The sequence below is a fragment of the Rana temporaria genome, chromosome 1, assembly GCF_905171775.1.
Source record: "Rana temporaria chromosome 1, aRanTem1.1, whole genome shotgun sequence".
NCBI lineage: Eukaryota > Metazoa > Chordata > Amphibia > Anura > Ranidae > Rana > Rana temporaria.
This window is the reverse complement of record NC_053489.1, coordinates 624,281,763-624,296,667: the sequence shown is the minus strand read 5'-3', so window position 1 is coordinate 624,296,667 and position 14,905 is coordinate 624,281,763. Positions and strand designations below refer to the sequence as shown.

The window sequence follows — 14,905 nt, the reverse complement described above, 5'->3', positions numbered from 1 at the left end:
AAGATGCTGCTTGCAGGAGATGTTTTTCTCTCCTGCCAGCGCATCGCCTCAGTGTGAAAGCCCTCGGGCTTTCACATTGAGAAGGCTGGGCAGGAGTTTTTCAGGCGGTATAGCAGCGCTATTTTTAGCGCTGTACCGCCTGAAAAACTCCTCAGTGTGAAAGAGGCCTTACTGCTGCTGACCGGCGGTTGCTCTGCCTCCCTCACAGGCTTACATGCTGAAAGCCCTGAGGGATAACATCATGAAAATCAGTAAATTATTAATCCGGTTCCTGAGGATTAATAATTACACCTAATTACACCTATTGACATTCATTTATTTATTCATTTAGCGCTGTACTTCATTTTACACATTTCAGTGTAGGTGTAAGGTCGGTGTGTCGGGGGTCAGTGTATGTGTCAGGTAGGTGTCGGGGGTCAGTGTATGTGTCAGGTAGGTGTCGGGGGTCAGTGTATGTGTCAGGTAGGTGTCGGGGGTCAGTGTATGTGTCAGTCAGTGTAATAGTCAGTGTTGGTGTCAGGTGGGTCAGTGTAATGTGAGTAGTGCAGGAAGTAGGAGTGAGGTAGGTTAGTGTAGGTGTCAGGTAGGTTAGTGTAGGTGTCAGGTAGGTTAGTGTAGGTGTCAGGTAGGTTAGTGTAAGTGTCAGGTAGGTTAGTGTAGGTGTCAGGTAGGTCAGTGTAATGGTCAGGTGGGTCAGATGTAGTGGTGTGCTGGTTAGTTGTCAGTGTGTAGTGTAGTGGTGTGCGGGTTAGTGGTCAGTGTGTAGTGTAGTGGTGTGCGGGTTAGTGGTCAGTGTGTAGTGTAGTGGTGTGCGGGTTAGTGGTCAGTGTGTAGTGTAGTGGTGTGCGGGTTAGTGGTCAGTGTGTAGTGTAGTGGTGTGCGGGTTAGTGGTCAGTGTGTAGTGTAGTGTAGTGGTGTGTAGCAGTAAATTATTAATCCGATTCCTGAGGATTAATAATTACACCATTACACCTAATTACATCTATTGACATTCATGTATTTATTCATTTAGCGCTGTACTTCATTTTACATATTTCAGTGTAGGTGTAAGGTTGGTGTGTCGGGGGTCAGTGTATGTGTCAGGTAGGTGTCAGGGGTAAAAATGCTGTCCCCCCCAGATTTGTAAGGGTTCCTACACCCATGGCCCTGGCCCATCAAAGCAGCTGAAGACCCCACATATGGAAGAAGCCAAGGTGAAGATATCAGCACCAGTGAGGGAACATGAAGACATCACATCGCTGGAGGTGAGCATTTGTGAATTCTAGCTCCATTTTAAAGTTTAACCAAATTGTTTCTTCTAACTGAAAACAAAGACACCCTAATGCCGTGTACACACCATCACTTTATGTGATGAAAAAAAATGACGTTTTTAAAAACGTCACTTTAATTGACCGTGTGTGGGGGAAAACGTCGTTTTATGTCTTGTAAAAAACGACCAAAAAAAATTGAAGCATGCTTCAATTTTATGTGTCGTTTTTCAAAAGTGCACTTTTTACTTCACAGAAATTGACCGTGTGTAGCAAAAAACGTCGTTTTCTAAGACGTTTTTTCATCCACGCATGCCCAGAAGCTACTTATGAAGCAAGCTTCAATGGTAAAACGTGGTGGAACGTAACCTCACTTTTCAAGAACATTGTGAGAAAACGATGGTGTGTAGGCAACTTCGTCTTTGAAAATTGAAGTTTCAAAAACGTCATTTTTTACTTCACAGAAAGTGTCGTTTTTTTTCATCACATAAAGTGATGGTGTGTATGCGGCATTAGATTCTCAGCCAAGTTTTATTGCTGTGTGCACTGATGACCCCCTTTTCTCTTACAAGGGTGTCACTGAGTGTAAATCTGCCACAGGCAAAATAAAAACCTGATAGAGGATCTAACCTTTCGCCACCTATTTACAGTATAACTTAAAAATAAAAATTCAGGCTGAAAGACATCAATTAAATATTTTTCACAGTATAGACTTCATTTAAACACTAAGGCCCCGTACACACGACCGGATCTATCCGCTGAAACTGGTCCGACGGACCAGTTCCAGCGGACCGATCCGGTCGTGTGTAGGCCCGAGCGGACAATTGTCCGGCGGATCGGACAGTTTCCAGTGGACAAAAATTGCTTAGCATGCTAAGAAACCTGTCCGCTGGAAACCTGTCCGTCGGACGTGTTCGGTCGTCTGTACAGACTCACTGGACACGTCCGACCGCCATCCCTCGCATGCGTTGTACTGATTCGACGCATGCGTGGAAGCTTTGACCTTCCAGGGCCGCCCACGTCGCGGCGACGGCGCGGCCACGCCCCGTGTATTGTTTACGCGCGGATTTCTGTCTGATGGTGTGTACAACCATCAGACAGAAATCCGGCAGCGGATCTGTCCGCTGAAAACGGTCCGGCGGACAGTTTTCAGCGGATAGATCCGCTGGTGTGTACGCGGCCTTAGAGGGATGAAGAGTAAACTTTAGTTCTATTGTACATAACAGTCTAGAGAGTGACCCAATGAAACTCAAGGGAACACCCCCCCCCCAATCTTGGTTGGAGTAAGAGAGGGTTATTACCCCGGTCAGTTTTATTTTTTCCATGTGTTGCCTATTGGGAAGATTTCCCTTCACTTCCTGTCCCATAGCTGAAACAGAAAGTGAAAGGAAGTCCCTCCAAAGTGACAAAACCCCTGGTTGTCACCAGAACTAGTGTTCCCATTGGAAGGTGTGCCCTCTATTCCTGTTCTGATGAAAAATTTGGATATTTTTTTCTGTGATTCCTACTTTAAGATACAGCTTCCTCAACTACCAGGAACTAGGTATTATAGCTAAATATCGCACCCAAGAACTAGATGACAATAGCTTAAGTGCAAATTTGATTTTTCAATAAACAGAGAATGTATATCACACAAGAATATATATACCACAAGCTTGATCACATTATCCTTAGTCAATGCTGGTTTGGGCATACACGCCCAAAATCTGTACACAGGTCCTCCAGTTCTCAGAATCTGTGCTTCAGGGAGATATGGACCTAAGGCTGCATTCACATCTAGACGGACGAAATCGCGGCGTTTTGTCGCCGCAAATCGCGGTAAAAATAGCGGCGTTTTGTACCGCCGTTATTGTCCGCCTAGATGTGCCCCAAGATGACCCCCTCTATGGAGATGATTGCCATCTCCTAGCCGAACGCTCGAAGACGCCTGAAAAAAAGGTCCGGGACCTTTTTTCACGCGGCAGGCGACAGGCGACAGGCGTTCGGCGTGGAGATGTGAACCATCTCCATAGAGGGACATCTGTTTTCAGCCCTCTGGCGGCAGCGGCGTAGCGCTACAGGCGTAAAAACGCCTAGGTGTGAATGGGGTCTAAATCTGAATTAAAACCACTCCAGAGTTCCCCACAGGCACACCCCTTCCAAAGAATAGAACCCCCTCCAAAGCCAGGGCCCATAGTCAGTAGGCAAGAGGCTACCCTGCAGTCCTCTCCAAAAGCCCCCCGTCATGGTTGGGTCTGTCACACTTTCACTTACACCAGTGGTCTCCAAACTCCAGTCTGGGGGCTTGATGTGGCCCTTTGCTTGCCAATATCTGGCCCTTGGGGTATTATTCGCTGACACCAACAATAGGACAAAATTCTTGTCGCTGATACCAACAGTGGGGCATTATTCTTTCCATTGACACAATGATGGGGCACCATTCCTTCCATTAACATCAACAATGGGGCACTATTCCTTTTTATTGACGCCAACGATGAGGCACAATTCCTTCCATAGAAACCAATGATGGGGCACATTTCCTTCCATTGACACTAACAATGGGGCACAATTCCTTCTATTGATACAAACGATGGCCACTACTCCTCCCACTGACACCAGCGAAAAGGACACAAATCTTTCCACTGACACGATCGGTCACTATTCCTCCACTGACACCAAAGATAGGGCGTTGTTTACTCCCGCTGGACGCCAGAACATTTTCTACTTCCACTGGCCCTTGTTCGGCCCTCTTAAAGTCTGAAGGACAGCAAAGTGGCCCTTTGTTTAGAAAGATTGGAGACCCCTGACTTAGCCCTCTTCCACGTCGCTACGGAGTCCGCCAGCTCCTGCTGATCTCCGCTGAGCCGGCGGATGACAAGTTCCTCTCTGCTCTCTGAGCGGGGAGGGGCTAGTGTCGCGCTGCTGTCTCCTATGGGGAGATCTGATGAAAATGGACAGCATGTTCGTTTTCATCAGAAATGTGGAATAAACTGTTAGCGCAAACACTGGTACTACCGAACACTTAAAAAGCGGGCAATGTATATGTCTAGAAAACAGTCACATTTTTATAGCCCATATAGTGGTACAAAATGACCAATCCTAAAAAGGAAATAGGTGGAAAGATGGTGGGTGGCAGCTGTCCTCGGAGAAAAGCCAACTCTGTTAGGAAAAGACAAGGAAACAAAAATGAGAAGCGCCACCTGAGCAATATGTCAGATCCGTGAATCTAGATGGACCTAAGACCGGACCACACTGCGCATCATGAGACCCTGATGAGCCTGTTTTGTAATTGTGTATTGTAAGTGCATTTATTTTGAGATGAAACATAGTATCTGACATATTGCACTTAGGTGGCGCTTCCCTTTTTTGTTTCCTTGTCCATTTTCATCAGATCTCACTGATCCGATCGACCATGGACGAATGGGGACGTATCACCATCCGTCTGATTTTGGCGGATCGGGTCGCAAGTCAGCGGACATGTCTCTGCTGACATCCAATGCTCCATAGGACTGCATGGAGCGGCCATTCAGGTCCGCCGTCAAAACTGACAGGCGGACCTGAACGGTCCGATCGGGTGAAAGGGGCCTTACACTCACCAGTACAAACAGAGAGGGAAAGACTCCATAACTAGAACACAGACAGCAATTAAAACCTGACAAGTGCTGTAATCTTTCTCTATCCTATCCAAGACTAGAAATAAAAGTTTTGCCCAACAACAACAACAACAACAACAAAAAGTTAAGTGACCAAGCTGTTACTTTTGTAAATGAAAAATAAAATTAACATTTATCTAGAATTATTATATAACCTAAACAAATATTGAAGATATTTAAGGATGGCTATACAGCTGAGCGGATGCTGTACAACAAGCAAGGACATACAAGTGTGTATATAACAAGGTTAGTACAGAGGCAGCATTGTCCCTCACAAGTTGAGTGGCTATGCACGTAAGCATAGGTATAAAGTATTTGGACCTAAATGTCCTTAACGTGTCACCTTTTTTTGATTATGTGGATTCTGCAGACAGGTAAAGTGTACCTGTCCTCCATACAAAGTAGTCATTTTGTTGAGAAAGCCCATCTTCGGTACTTTAGAAACTGGTGACATACTTGTGAAATAATGGCCTGGTTACATCCTGCACTGTCCTGCAGTATACCATTCTGTGGCCAGGTGCAGAAGGAGACCCTGGGGTTTATTTACTATAGCTGGAGAGTGCAAAATTAGGCTCACTTCTGCAGAGAAACCAATCAGCTTTCAGGTTATATTGCCAAAGCTTCACTGAACAAACTGAGGTTGGAAGCTGATTGGCTACCATGCACAGCTGCATCAGATTGTGCTCCAATTTTAGTAAATCTCTTTCCATTGACCTGTGAGATACTAAGATACTAAGATACTGATGTTATGCTGCACTATTCTCCTCCAGCCAGCAGGGGGAGAGCTTAAGCCAAGCAAGCCTATAGACTTCTATGCAGAGCACTGAGAATGTGAGGAGTTGAAGTTTGAGATGCCAGATATATAATGAGACAAATAGACTCCCTACACTACAGATCCCAATAGACCCTGTGCAGTAGGAGAAGTGCAGAGATGATTTTTATTAAACTGTTCAGGAAAGTTATTTCATTGGGCACGGAGAGAGATAGAGGGGACCTTTGTCTGCATTTTTGCCTGCCAGCGGGAGACCACTCCGACCGAGATCTGAAACTGGAACTGAGGACACCCAGGGGGCAGTGCAGCACTCCCCACATCACAGCACTCACATCACTGCCACAGGGAGACTGAAGCATCCACTTACCCCCTGCTTCCCACTGTTGATCACCAGAGGCTTTCAGGGAGAGACCGAGCCCCCCCCTTTCTACAGCAAGAGGTCACCACAGTTTTCTTGGTGAGGGGGCTATTTGTCCATTGCCGATACTGCTAGCAGGCACTGAGCCACTGAGAGCAGGACACCAAGTGTACCCATACTGCACTTATTCCAAACTAGGGATGAGCTAGTTCGCCGAATTACGAATGTTTCGGGCCGTTCGCGCCAAATTCGAGTGGCGTGTCACGGCCCATAATTCACTACGGCATCGCAGTGCATTGCTGGCTGATGATTGGCCAAGCATGCACTATGCTTGGCCAATCACAGTGCGCAAAAAACTGAGAGCCATAATTGGCCAAAGCCAGGGTGGCTTTGGCCAATTATGGCTCAGGGGGTTTAGTACACGCCCCACACTATAAAAGGCCGCCTGCAGGTCGACCTTGTGTAGTGTGTTGCGGTGGTGGTTGGAGAGAGAGTGTCATTTTTTTCTAGGTAGATAGAGCAGGCAGGCTAGTCAGTTAAAGTTAGTGTGTAGAGGGTATATATGCATCCCAGGTGTTGTGTGTGTGTATATATATTTATACACTGTATAGTTTAGATTGTGCTAGCTGCAGTATTCTCACGTGGTGTACTGCCTGTGTCCTCTGCAGTGTGCACCTAAAGCTACGTGGTGTGTGTACTGCCTTTGTCCTCTGCAGTTTGCACATAAAGCTACGTGGTATGTACTGTCCGTGTCCTCTGCAGTTTGCACCTAAAGCTACGTAGTGTGTACTGCCTGTGTCCTCTGCAGTTTGCACCTAAAGCTACGTGGTGTGTACTGCCTGTGTCCTCTGCAGTGTGCACCTAAAGCTACGTGGTGTGTCTACTGCCTTTGTCCTCTGCAGTTTGCACCTAAAGCTACTTGGTGTGTACTGCCCATGTCCTCTGCAGTTTGCACCTAAAGCTACGTAGTGTGTACTGCCTTTGTCCTCTGCAATTTGCACCTAAAGCTACTTGGTGTGTACTTCCCGTGTCCTCTGCAGATTGCACCTAAAGCTACATAGTGTGTACTGCCTGTGTCCTCTACAGTTTGCACCTAAAGCTACGTGGTGTGTATTGCCCATGTCCTTGGCAGTTTGCACTTAAAGCTACTTGGTGTATACTGCCCGTGTCCTCTGCAGTTTGCACCTAAAGCTACATAGTGTGTACTGCCTTTGTCCTCTGCAGTGTGCACCTAAAGCTACATGGTGTGTGTACTGCCTTTGTCCTCTACAGTTTGCACCTAAAGCTAAGTGGTGTGTACTGCCTGTGTCCTCTGCAGTGTGCACCTAAAGCTACGTGGTGTGTCTACTGCCTTTGTCCTCTGCAGTTTGCACCTAAAGCTACTTGGTGTGTACTGCCCATGTCCTCTGCAGTTTGCACCTAAAGCTACTTGGTGTATACTGCCCGTGTCCTCTGCAGTTTGCACCTAAAGCTACATAGTGTGTACTGCCTTTGTCCTCTGCAGTGTGCACCTAAAGCTACGTGGTGTGTGTACTGCCTTTGTCCTCTGCAGGCCATTAGTATGTCTGGAAGGACAACAAGGAGAGGCAGAGAGTCACGAGCCGATAAAAGAGGGCAAGCAGGCTCTCCGTCTAGAGGCAACAGTGCTGGTCGTGGACACGGTGCATCCTCATCAGCACGTGGCTGTGGGACACGCTCGTCCTTTTATTCGGCAGCTGGCCGTGTTGAGTCGCAACATGCCGAAGACTTGGTAGAGTGGATGACCAAGCCGTCCTCATTCTCCTCATCCTCTCTCACCCAGGCTCAGGGTACTTTGTCTGGCAAAGCAGCTACCAAGGCGTCCTCTTCCCTCTGCTCAATGGCATCAGTCACTCCTTCCCTAGCCCCACCATGTCCTCCTGAGGAATCCCCCAAACTGTTTTCCCAGAAGAATTTAAGTTATTAGAGCTGCAAAGGGTGAGCCAACTCAATATTGAACCCTACGGACGAAGACTGGTCTGCCATTAAAATTCATGTGTGTGTAAAGGTAGGCGTCCCATATAGTGTGTGTATATATATGTATGTATGTATATGTATGTGTATATATATATATATATATATATATATATATATATATATAATCTGGGAGGCAGAAGACAGGAGGGACCATTTCGTTTGCGCAGGCGCGACTCGTGCATGCGCAGTAGAGGACCGGGAAGTGAAGCCGCAAGGCTTAATTTCCTGATTCCTTAAGCAAAGATGGCAGCGGCAGCATCTGAGGACCAAGGCACGGATCGGTCTTGGGTGCCGTCATTGCAGGCACGCTGGACAGGTAAGTGTCCATATTTTAATAGTCAGCAAAAAAAAATCAGCGGACCTCCGCTTTAAATCAGGGTTCCCAGAGCATCCCTTATGTTAGAGTCCCCCCTTACATCAGAGTCTGCAGAGTCTCGCTTTATACTGTAAGTGAGTGAGTGAGTGAGTGAGTGAGTAACTTGTATAGCGCAGCAAATGCGAACTTAATCGCCTCAACGCGCTGTAAGGGATTCAGATGTAAAAGAGGAACTCTGTGGACTCTGATGTAAAGGGAGAACTCTTGTGATTAACTTCATATGATTAGAAATGCTATTTAATTTCAAAATATATGTATAGTTTATACTATAAAAAAAATTGCTGTGTGCCGCTAAAGTGGTCGGGGTTGACTTGTAGAAAAGGTGGCAACCCTAACTCCAGTGGCAACCTGTGAAGCTCTGGTGAACTCCATGCCCAAGATGGTTAGGGCAGTGCTGGAAAATAATGGTGGCCACACAAAATATTGACACTTTGGGCCCAATTTGGACATTTTCACTTGGGGGTGTACTCACTTTTGTTGCCAGCGGTTTGAGTGGCCGTGTGAGTTATTTTGAGGAGCACATTTACACTGTTATATAAGCTGTACACTCACTTCTTTACATTGTAGCAAAGTGTCATTTCTTCAGCGTTGTCACATGAAAAGTTATAATAAAATATTTACAAAAATGTAAGGGGTGTACTCACTTTTGTGAGATACTATGTGTGTGTGTGTGTATGTATATAGATTATGGCCCGGATTCACGTAGCACTTACGCCAACGTATCTCGAGATACGCCGCGTAAGTGCACAGATGCGCCGTTGTATCTATGCGCCTGACTTTGAAAGCAAGATACGCCTGAAATAAGGCTTCATCCGACCAACGTAAGTTTCCTACGCCGTCGTATCGTGGGCGCTCCCATGGATTTACGATTTGAATATGCAAATGACTGAGATACGCCGATTCACGAACGTACTTGTGCCCATCGCAGTAATATACGCAGTTTACGTAAGTCGTACGTCCGGCGTAAAGTTATGCCTCATAAGCAGGTGTAAGTCAGCAGCATCAATGCACCAGGGAACACAGCCGTCGTATTTTATGTCGTTTACGTAGTACGTGAATAGGGCTGGGCGTAGGTTACGTTCACGTCGCAGGCAGTGATTCGACGTATCTTAGGCGTTCGTTCCGACATGATTCTGAGCATGCGCATTGGGAAGCGTCCACGGGACGGCGCATGCGCCGTTCGTTCGGCCCATCATTTGCATGGGGTCACGGTTCATTTAAATGGATCACTTCCACCTACTTTGAATTAGGCCGGCTTACGCCTACGAATTTACGTTACGCCGGCGCAACGTTGGGAGCATTTCCTTTGTGAATGCTGTGCACGCCGCTCTGCGCAGCGTATATTCGATACGCTACGCCCGCATAAAAATGCGCCGAGGTATGTGAATCTGGGCCAAGATACTGTATATATATATGTGTGTGTGTGTGTGTGTGTTTATACATACACACACACACACATATATATACACACACATATATACATATACACACACATACTCACACTATATTACCAAAAGTATTGTGACGCCTGCCTTTACACGCATATGAATTTTAATGGCATCCCAGTCTTAGTCCGTAGGGCTCAATATTGAGTTGCCCACTCTTAGCAGCTATAACAGCTTCAACTCTTCTGGGAAGGCTGTCCACAAGGTTTAGGAGTGTGTCTATGGGAATGTTTGACCATTCTTCCAGAAGAGCATTTGTGAAGTCAGGCACTGATGTGGACAAGAAGGCCTGGCTCGCAGTCTCCGCTCTAATTCATCCCAAAGGTGTTCTATTGGGTTGAGGTCAGGACTCTGTGCAGGCCAGTCAAGTTCCTCCACCCCAAACTCACTTATCCATGTCTTTATGGCCTTTGCTTTGTGCATTGGTCCAAATCATTTAGTGGAAGGGGGATTATGGTGTGGGGTCGTTTTTCAAGGGTTGAACTTGGCCCCTTAGTTCCAGTAAAGGAATCAGCATAACAAGACATTTTGAACAATTTCATGCTTCATGTACAGACCTCCCAACTTTTTGAGATGGGAATGAGGGACACCTATCAGCAAAAGTATGCAGGCCTAGGACACACCCATTGCCACGCCCCCTTAAAGGAGAATTGTACAAAACAACAAGATTGGTTAAACCCACAAGTGCTTTTTTTTACCACTACTATTACTTTATACTGGCTCTTGGAATTTACAAATGTAGCAATTTAGAAACCAGATGAAAGGTTTAGTGCTGGAAAACACTTTTTGAAAAGTGAATTTTATATACAACTATATAGATCAGACCAAAATGAGTTACTGTATATCACATACACCTTGGGGGAGATTCTCCTGATACGCCGTCGTATCTCTGAGATCCGACGGTCGGATCTATGCGGCCGATTCATAAAATCAGGTTCCGCATAGATCTCCCTAAGATCCGACGGGTGTAAGTGACTTACACCGTCGGATCTTAGGCTGCAATCTCCCGCTGGCCGCTAGGTGGCGCTTCCATTTGTATACGCAACGAATATGCAAATGAGGAGATCCGCCGATTCAGAAACGAACGCCCGCCCGTTGCTTTTTTTTTACGTCGTTTGTGTTCGGCTTTTTCCGGCGGATAGTTACCCCTGCTATATGTGGCGTATCCTATGTTAAGTATGGCCGTCGTTCCCGCGCCGAGTTTTGAATTTTTATGTCGTTTGCGTAAGTCGTTCGCGAACACGGATGGACGTAATTTACGTACACGGCGAAACCAATGACGTCCTAGCGACGTCATTTGGAGCAATGCACGCTGGGAAATTTAGCCGGCGGCGCATGCGCAGTACGATCGGTGCGGGGTCGCGCCTGATTTAAATAGTAAACTCCCCCTAGCCGCGGAATTTGAATTCCGCCGGGGGATTTACAACTTTAGAGGCAAGGGGGTAGATTCAGATAGATCAGCGGATCTTTAGATCCGCGTAATCTATCTTATTTACGATCCGCCAGCGCAAGTTTTTGAGGCAAGTGCTGTATTCAGAAAGCACTTGCCTCTAAAGTTGCGCCGGCGGATTGTAAATCCCCCGGCGGAATTCAAATTCCGCAGCTAGGGGGAGTTTACTATTCAAATCAGGCGCGTCCCCGCGCTGATCGTACTGCGTATGCGCCGCCGGCTAAATTTCCCAGCGTGCATTGCTCCAAATGACGTCGCTAGGACATCATTGGTTTCCACGTGTACGTAAATTACGTTCATCCGTATTCGCAAACGACTTACGCAAACGACGTAAAAATTCAAAACTCGGTGCGGGAACGACGGCCATACTGAACATAGGATACGGCGCATATAGCAGGGGGTAACTATACGCCGGAAAAAGCCAAACGCAAACGACGTAAAAAAAAGCGACGGGCGGGCGTTCGTTTCTGAATCTGCGGATCTCCTCATTTGCATATTCGTTGCGTATACAAATGGAGGCGCCACCTAGCGGCCAGCGGGAGATTGCAGCCTAAGATCCGACGGTGTAAGTGACTTACACCCGTCGGATCTTAGGGAGATCTATGCGGAACCTGATTCTATGAATCAGCCGCATAGATCCGACCGTCGGAACTCAGAGATACGACGGCGTATCAGGAGATACGCCGTCGTATCTCTATCTGAATCTCCCCCAAGTACAGCACTTGCCTCAAAAACTTGCGCTGGCGGATCGTAAATAAGATAGATTACGCAGATCTAAAGATCCGCCGATCTATCTGAATCTACCCCAGTATGTATGTATGGCCTTTTAGGTATCTGCCCACAAGTTATGTCTGTAAGTAACAAGAGAACAAAATCACTTGTGCTTCTCAAGCTTGCAATCATTTTGGAAAACAATACACAACGATAAGGCAAGTATATTAAAGTAAAATAAACTCACCAGTATTCCAGAGATCTGGCAAAAGTTGAAGAACAAAAGAAAGGAAAATGCAAAGAGGCGTCCGGTGGCCATGCTGCGTCCTCAGCTCCCACGCGTGACGATGTTTGCTGAAGGGCTCAGCTTGTGTCAATAAGACCCTGGTGGTGGTCAAATGGTCAGTCTAATGTTTTACAAGCAGCTGTGACTTCCTGTGCTGCCATCAGCCTCCCTCAACACTTCAGGATTCTGTTGAAAAATGAGCATTTAATTATTAACCACTCATCAAAGATGATCCTGTGGGCGAATCTGGGAGTTTAGCCGGCAGACGAGAGCTGTCTGCAATTATTGCGTTTTATGGAAGATCGCACCGAGCTGCTGTAACTTATAAATAAGCCGCACAATTGTTGTTAAGATTTTTTTTTTGTGCCAAAATTGACAGAATAATTACCCACTGAGGATCCCAGTAATATTTGATCAGCCTCAGTGCGGAGGAGGAATTCGCTGCTACTAATGCAAACAGGAATCGTCAGGCCGTAAGGGCTTCTGTCCAATATAATGGGCCAGATTCACAAAGAGATACGACGGTGTATCTACAGATACACCATCGTATCTCTGACGTAAACTGGTCCTATCTATGCGCCTGATTCATAGAATCAGTTACGCATAGATAGGGCTAGATCCGACAGTGTTACAATGTGTTACACTGTCGGATCTTTTTTTCAATTTAAAAATGGCGCCGGGGGCGTTCCCGCTGATTTACGATAAATAATATGTAAATCAGCGAGATAAGCAAATTCACGAACGTACGCGGACCCGTCGCAGTGTTCTTACGTCGTTTCCGTAGCGGTTTTCTGTCGTATACTTACCCCAGCCAATGTTAAGTATAGCCGGCGTTCCCGCGTCGAATTAGAATTTTCCTACGTCGTTTGCGTACGCCGATTCACGAACACGCGCGTCGCAAGTCCCGCTCACGTCGCAACCACTGACGTCCTAGTGACGTCAGTGGGAGCAATGCACGCCGGGAAATTCCCCGGACGGCGCATGCGCATTTAAATCGGCGCGGGAACGCGCCTGATTTAAATAGTACACTCCCCTAGCCGCGGAATTTGAATTCCGCCGGGGGATTTAGGATCCGCCGTCGCAAGTTTGGAGGTAAGTGGTTTGTGAATTAGCCACTTGCCTCCTAAACTTGCGGGAGCGGATCTTAATTCACGTAGAACGAGCGGATCTATAGATCCGCTGCGCTACGTGAATCTGGCCCCTTGTCTTTATGAACACAATCAAACAGCAATAATTCAATCAGGAAACAATTCTTTTATCTTTCATTCACCTGAATGTTAACCTATCCTCCTCAATCCTGAAAATGGCTATGCTGGAAACTGTGGCGTAGCCACTAGCCAATGCTCTGAAAAGCGATCTGTGGTGGATAGCTTTTTAGAGTAATGAATAAAAAAGTGATCAGCGCAAGATACTAAAAGTAAAAAATCACATGTATGTGCTAAACTGACTAATAAATCATATGCAAATATCTACTGTGCAAAATAAACCATAATCATACTGTACAAAATAAGCAATATATTAAACTGTGCAAAATAAACAAAGGGCCAGATTCAGGTAGAATCGCCCTACGCTGCTGCGACGGCGTAACGTATTACATTTACGTTACACCGCCGCAAGTTTTCACAAAGCACTTGCCTGTAAACTTGCGGCGGCGTAGCGTAAATCCGCCCGGCGCAAGCCTGCCTAATTCAAATGGGGCGGGGACCATTTAAATTAGGCGCGTTCCCGCGCCGAACGTACTGCGTATGCTCCGTCCCTAAAATTTCCCGACGTGCATTGCACTAAATAACGTCGCAAGGATGTCATTGGTTTCGACGTTAACGTAAATGGCGTCCATCGCCATTCACGGACGACTTAGGCAAACGACGTGAAATTTCAAATTTACGCGGGAACGATGGCCATACTTAACATTAGCTAGACCACCTAGAGGGCAGGTTTAGTTTTACGCCGCGTATCTCTACGGAAACGACGTAAATTTACAGCGACGGGCAAAGCGTACGTTCGTGAATCGGCGTAACTAGTCATTTGCATATTCTACGCCGACCACAATGGAATCGCCACCTAGCGGCCGGCCTAGAATTGCAGCCTAAGATCCGACGGTGTAAGTCACTTACACCTGTCGGATCTTAGGGATATCTATGCGTGACCTGATTCTATGAATCAGGCGCATAGATACGACAATCGTATCTCAGAGATACAACGGCGTATCAGGAGATACGCCGGCGTATCTCTTTTATGAATCTGGCCCAAAATGTCATAATGACTGTGCAAATAAGCAATAAAAAGTCCAAATTAACTCTGATAAGAGCCGGTTCACACAGAGGCAAAACGACTTTCAGCGCGACTTTGGGAGGCAACTTGAACACGACTTGAGAATGAATCACAACGCGACTTAAAACACGACTTGAAGTCGCCTCCAAGAAGGGGAACTCGATGCCAAATTTTAAATAAAAAAAACAGCATGGGTTCCCCCTCCATGGGCATACCAGGCCCTTAGGTGTGGTATGGATTTCAAGGGGAACCCCCTACGCGTGGGGTCCCCCCCAAATCCATACCAGACCCTTATGCAAGCACGCAGACCGGCCGGTGAGGAAAGGGGTGGGGGGAATGCCGGGTGTGCGGTGCTCAGCGAT

The 14,905-nt window shown here is 46.7% G+C and overlaps 1 protein-coding gene across 1 annotated transcript in view; it reads right to left on the bottom strand.

Moving 5' to 3' along the window:
- HGFAC (HGF activator) overlaps positions 1-12,467 on the bottom strand; it is a 114,790-nt gene extending 102,323 nt beyond the window's left edge. The window contains exon 1 of the mRNA XM_040335347.1: positions 12,234-12,467. Coding sequence (XP_040191281.1) covers positions 12,234-12,305 — 72 coding nt within the window. The 5' untranslated portion in view covers positions 12,306-12,467. The remainder of the gene's footprint in view (positions 1-12,233) is intronic.
- Between the last annotated feature and the right edge of the window lie 2,438 nt (positions 12,468-14,905).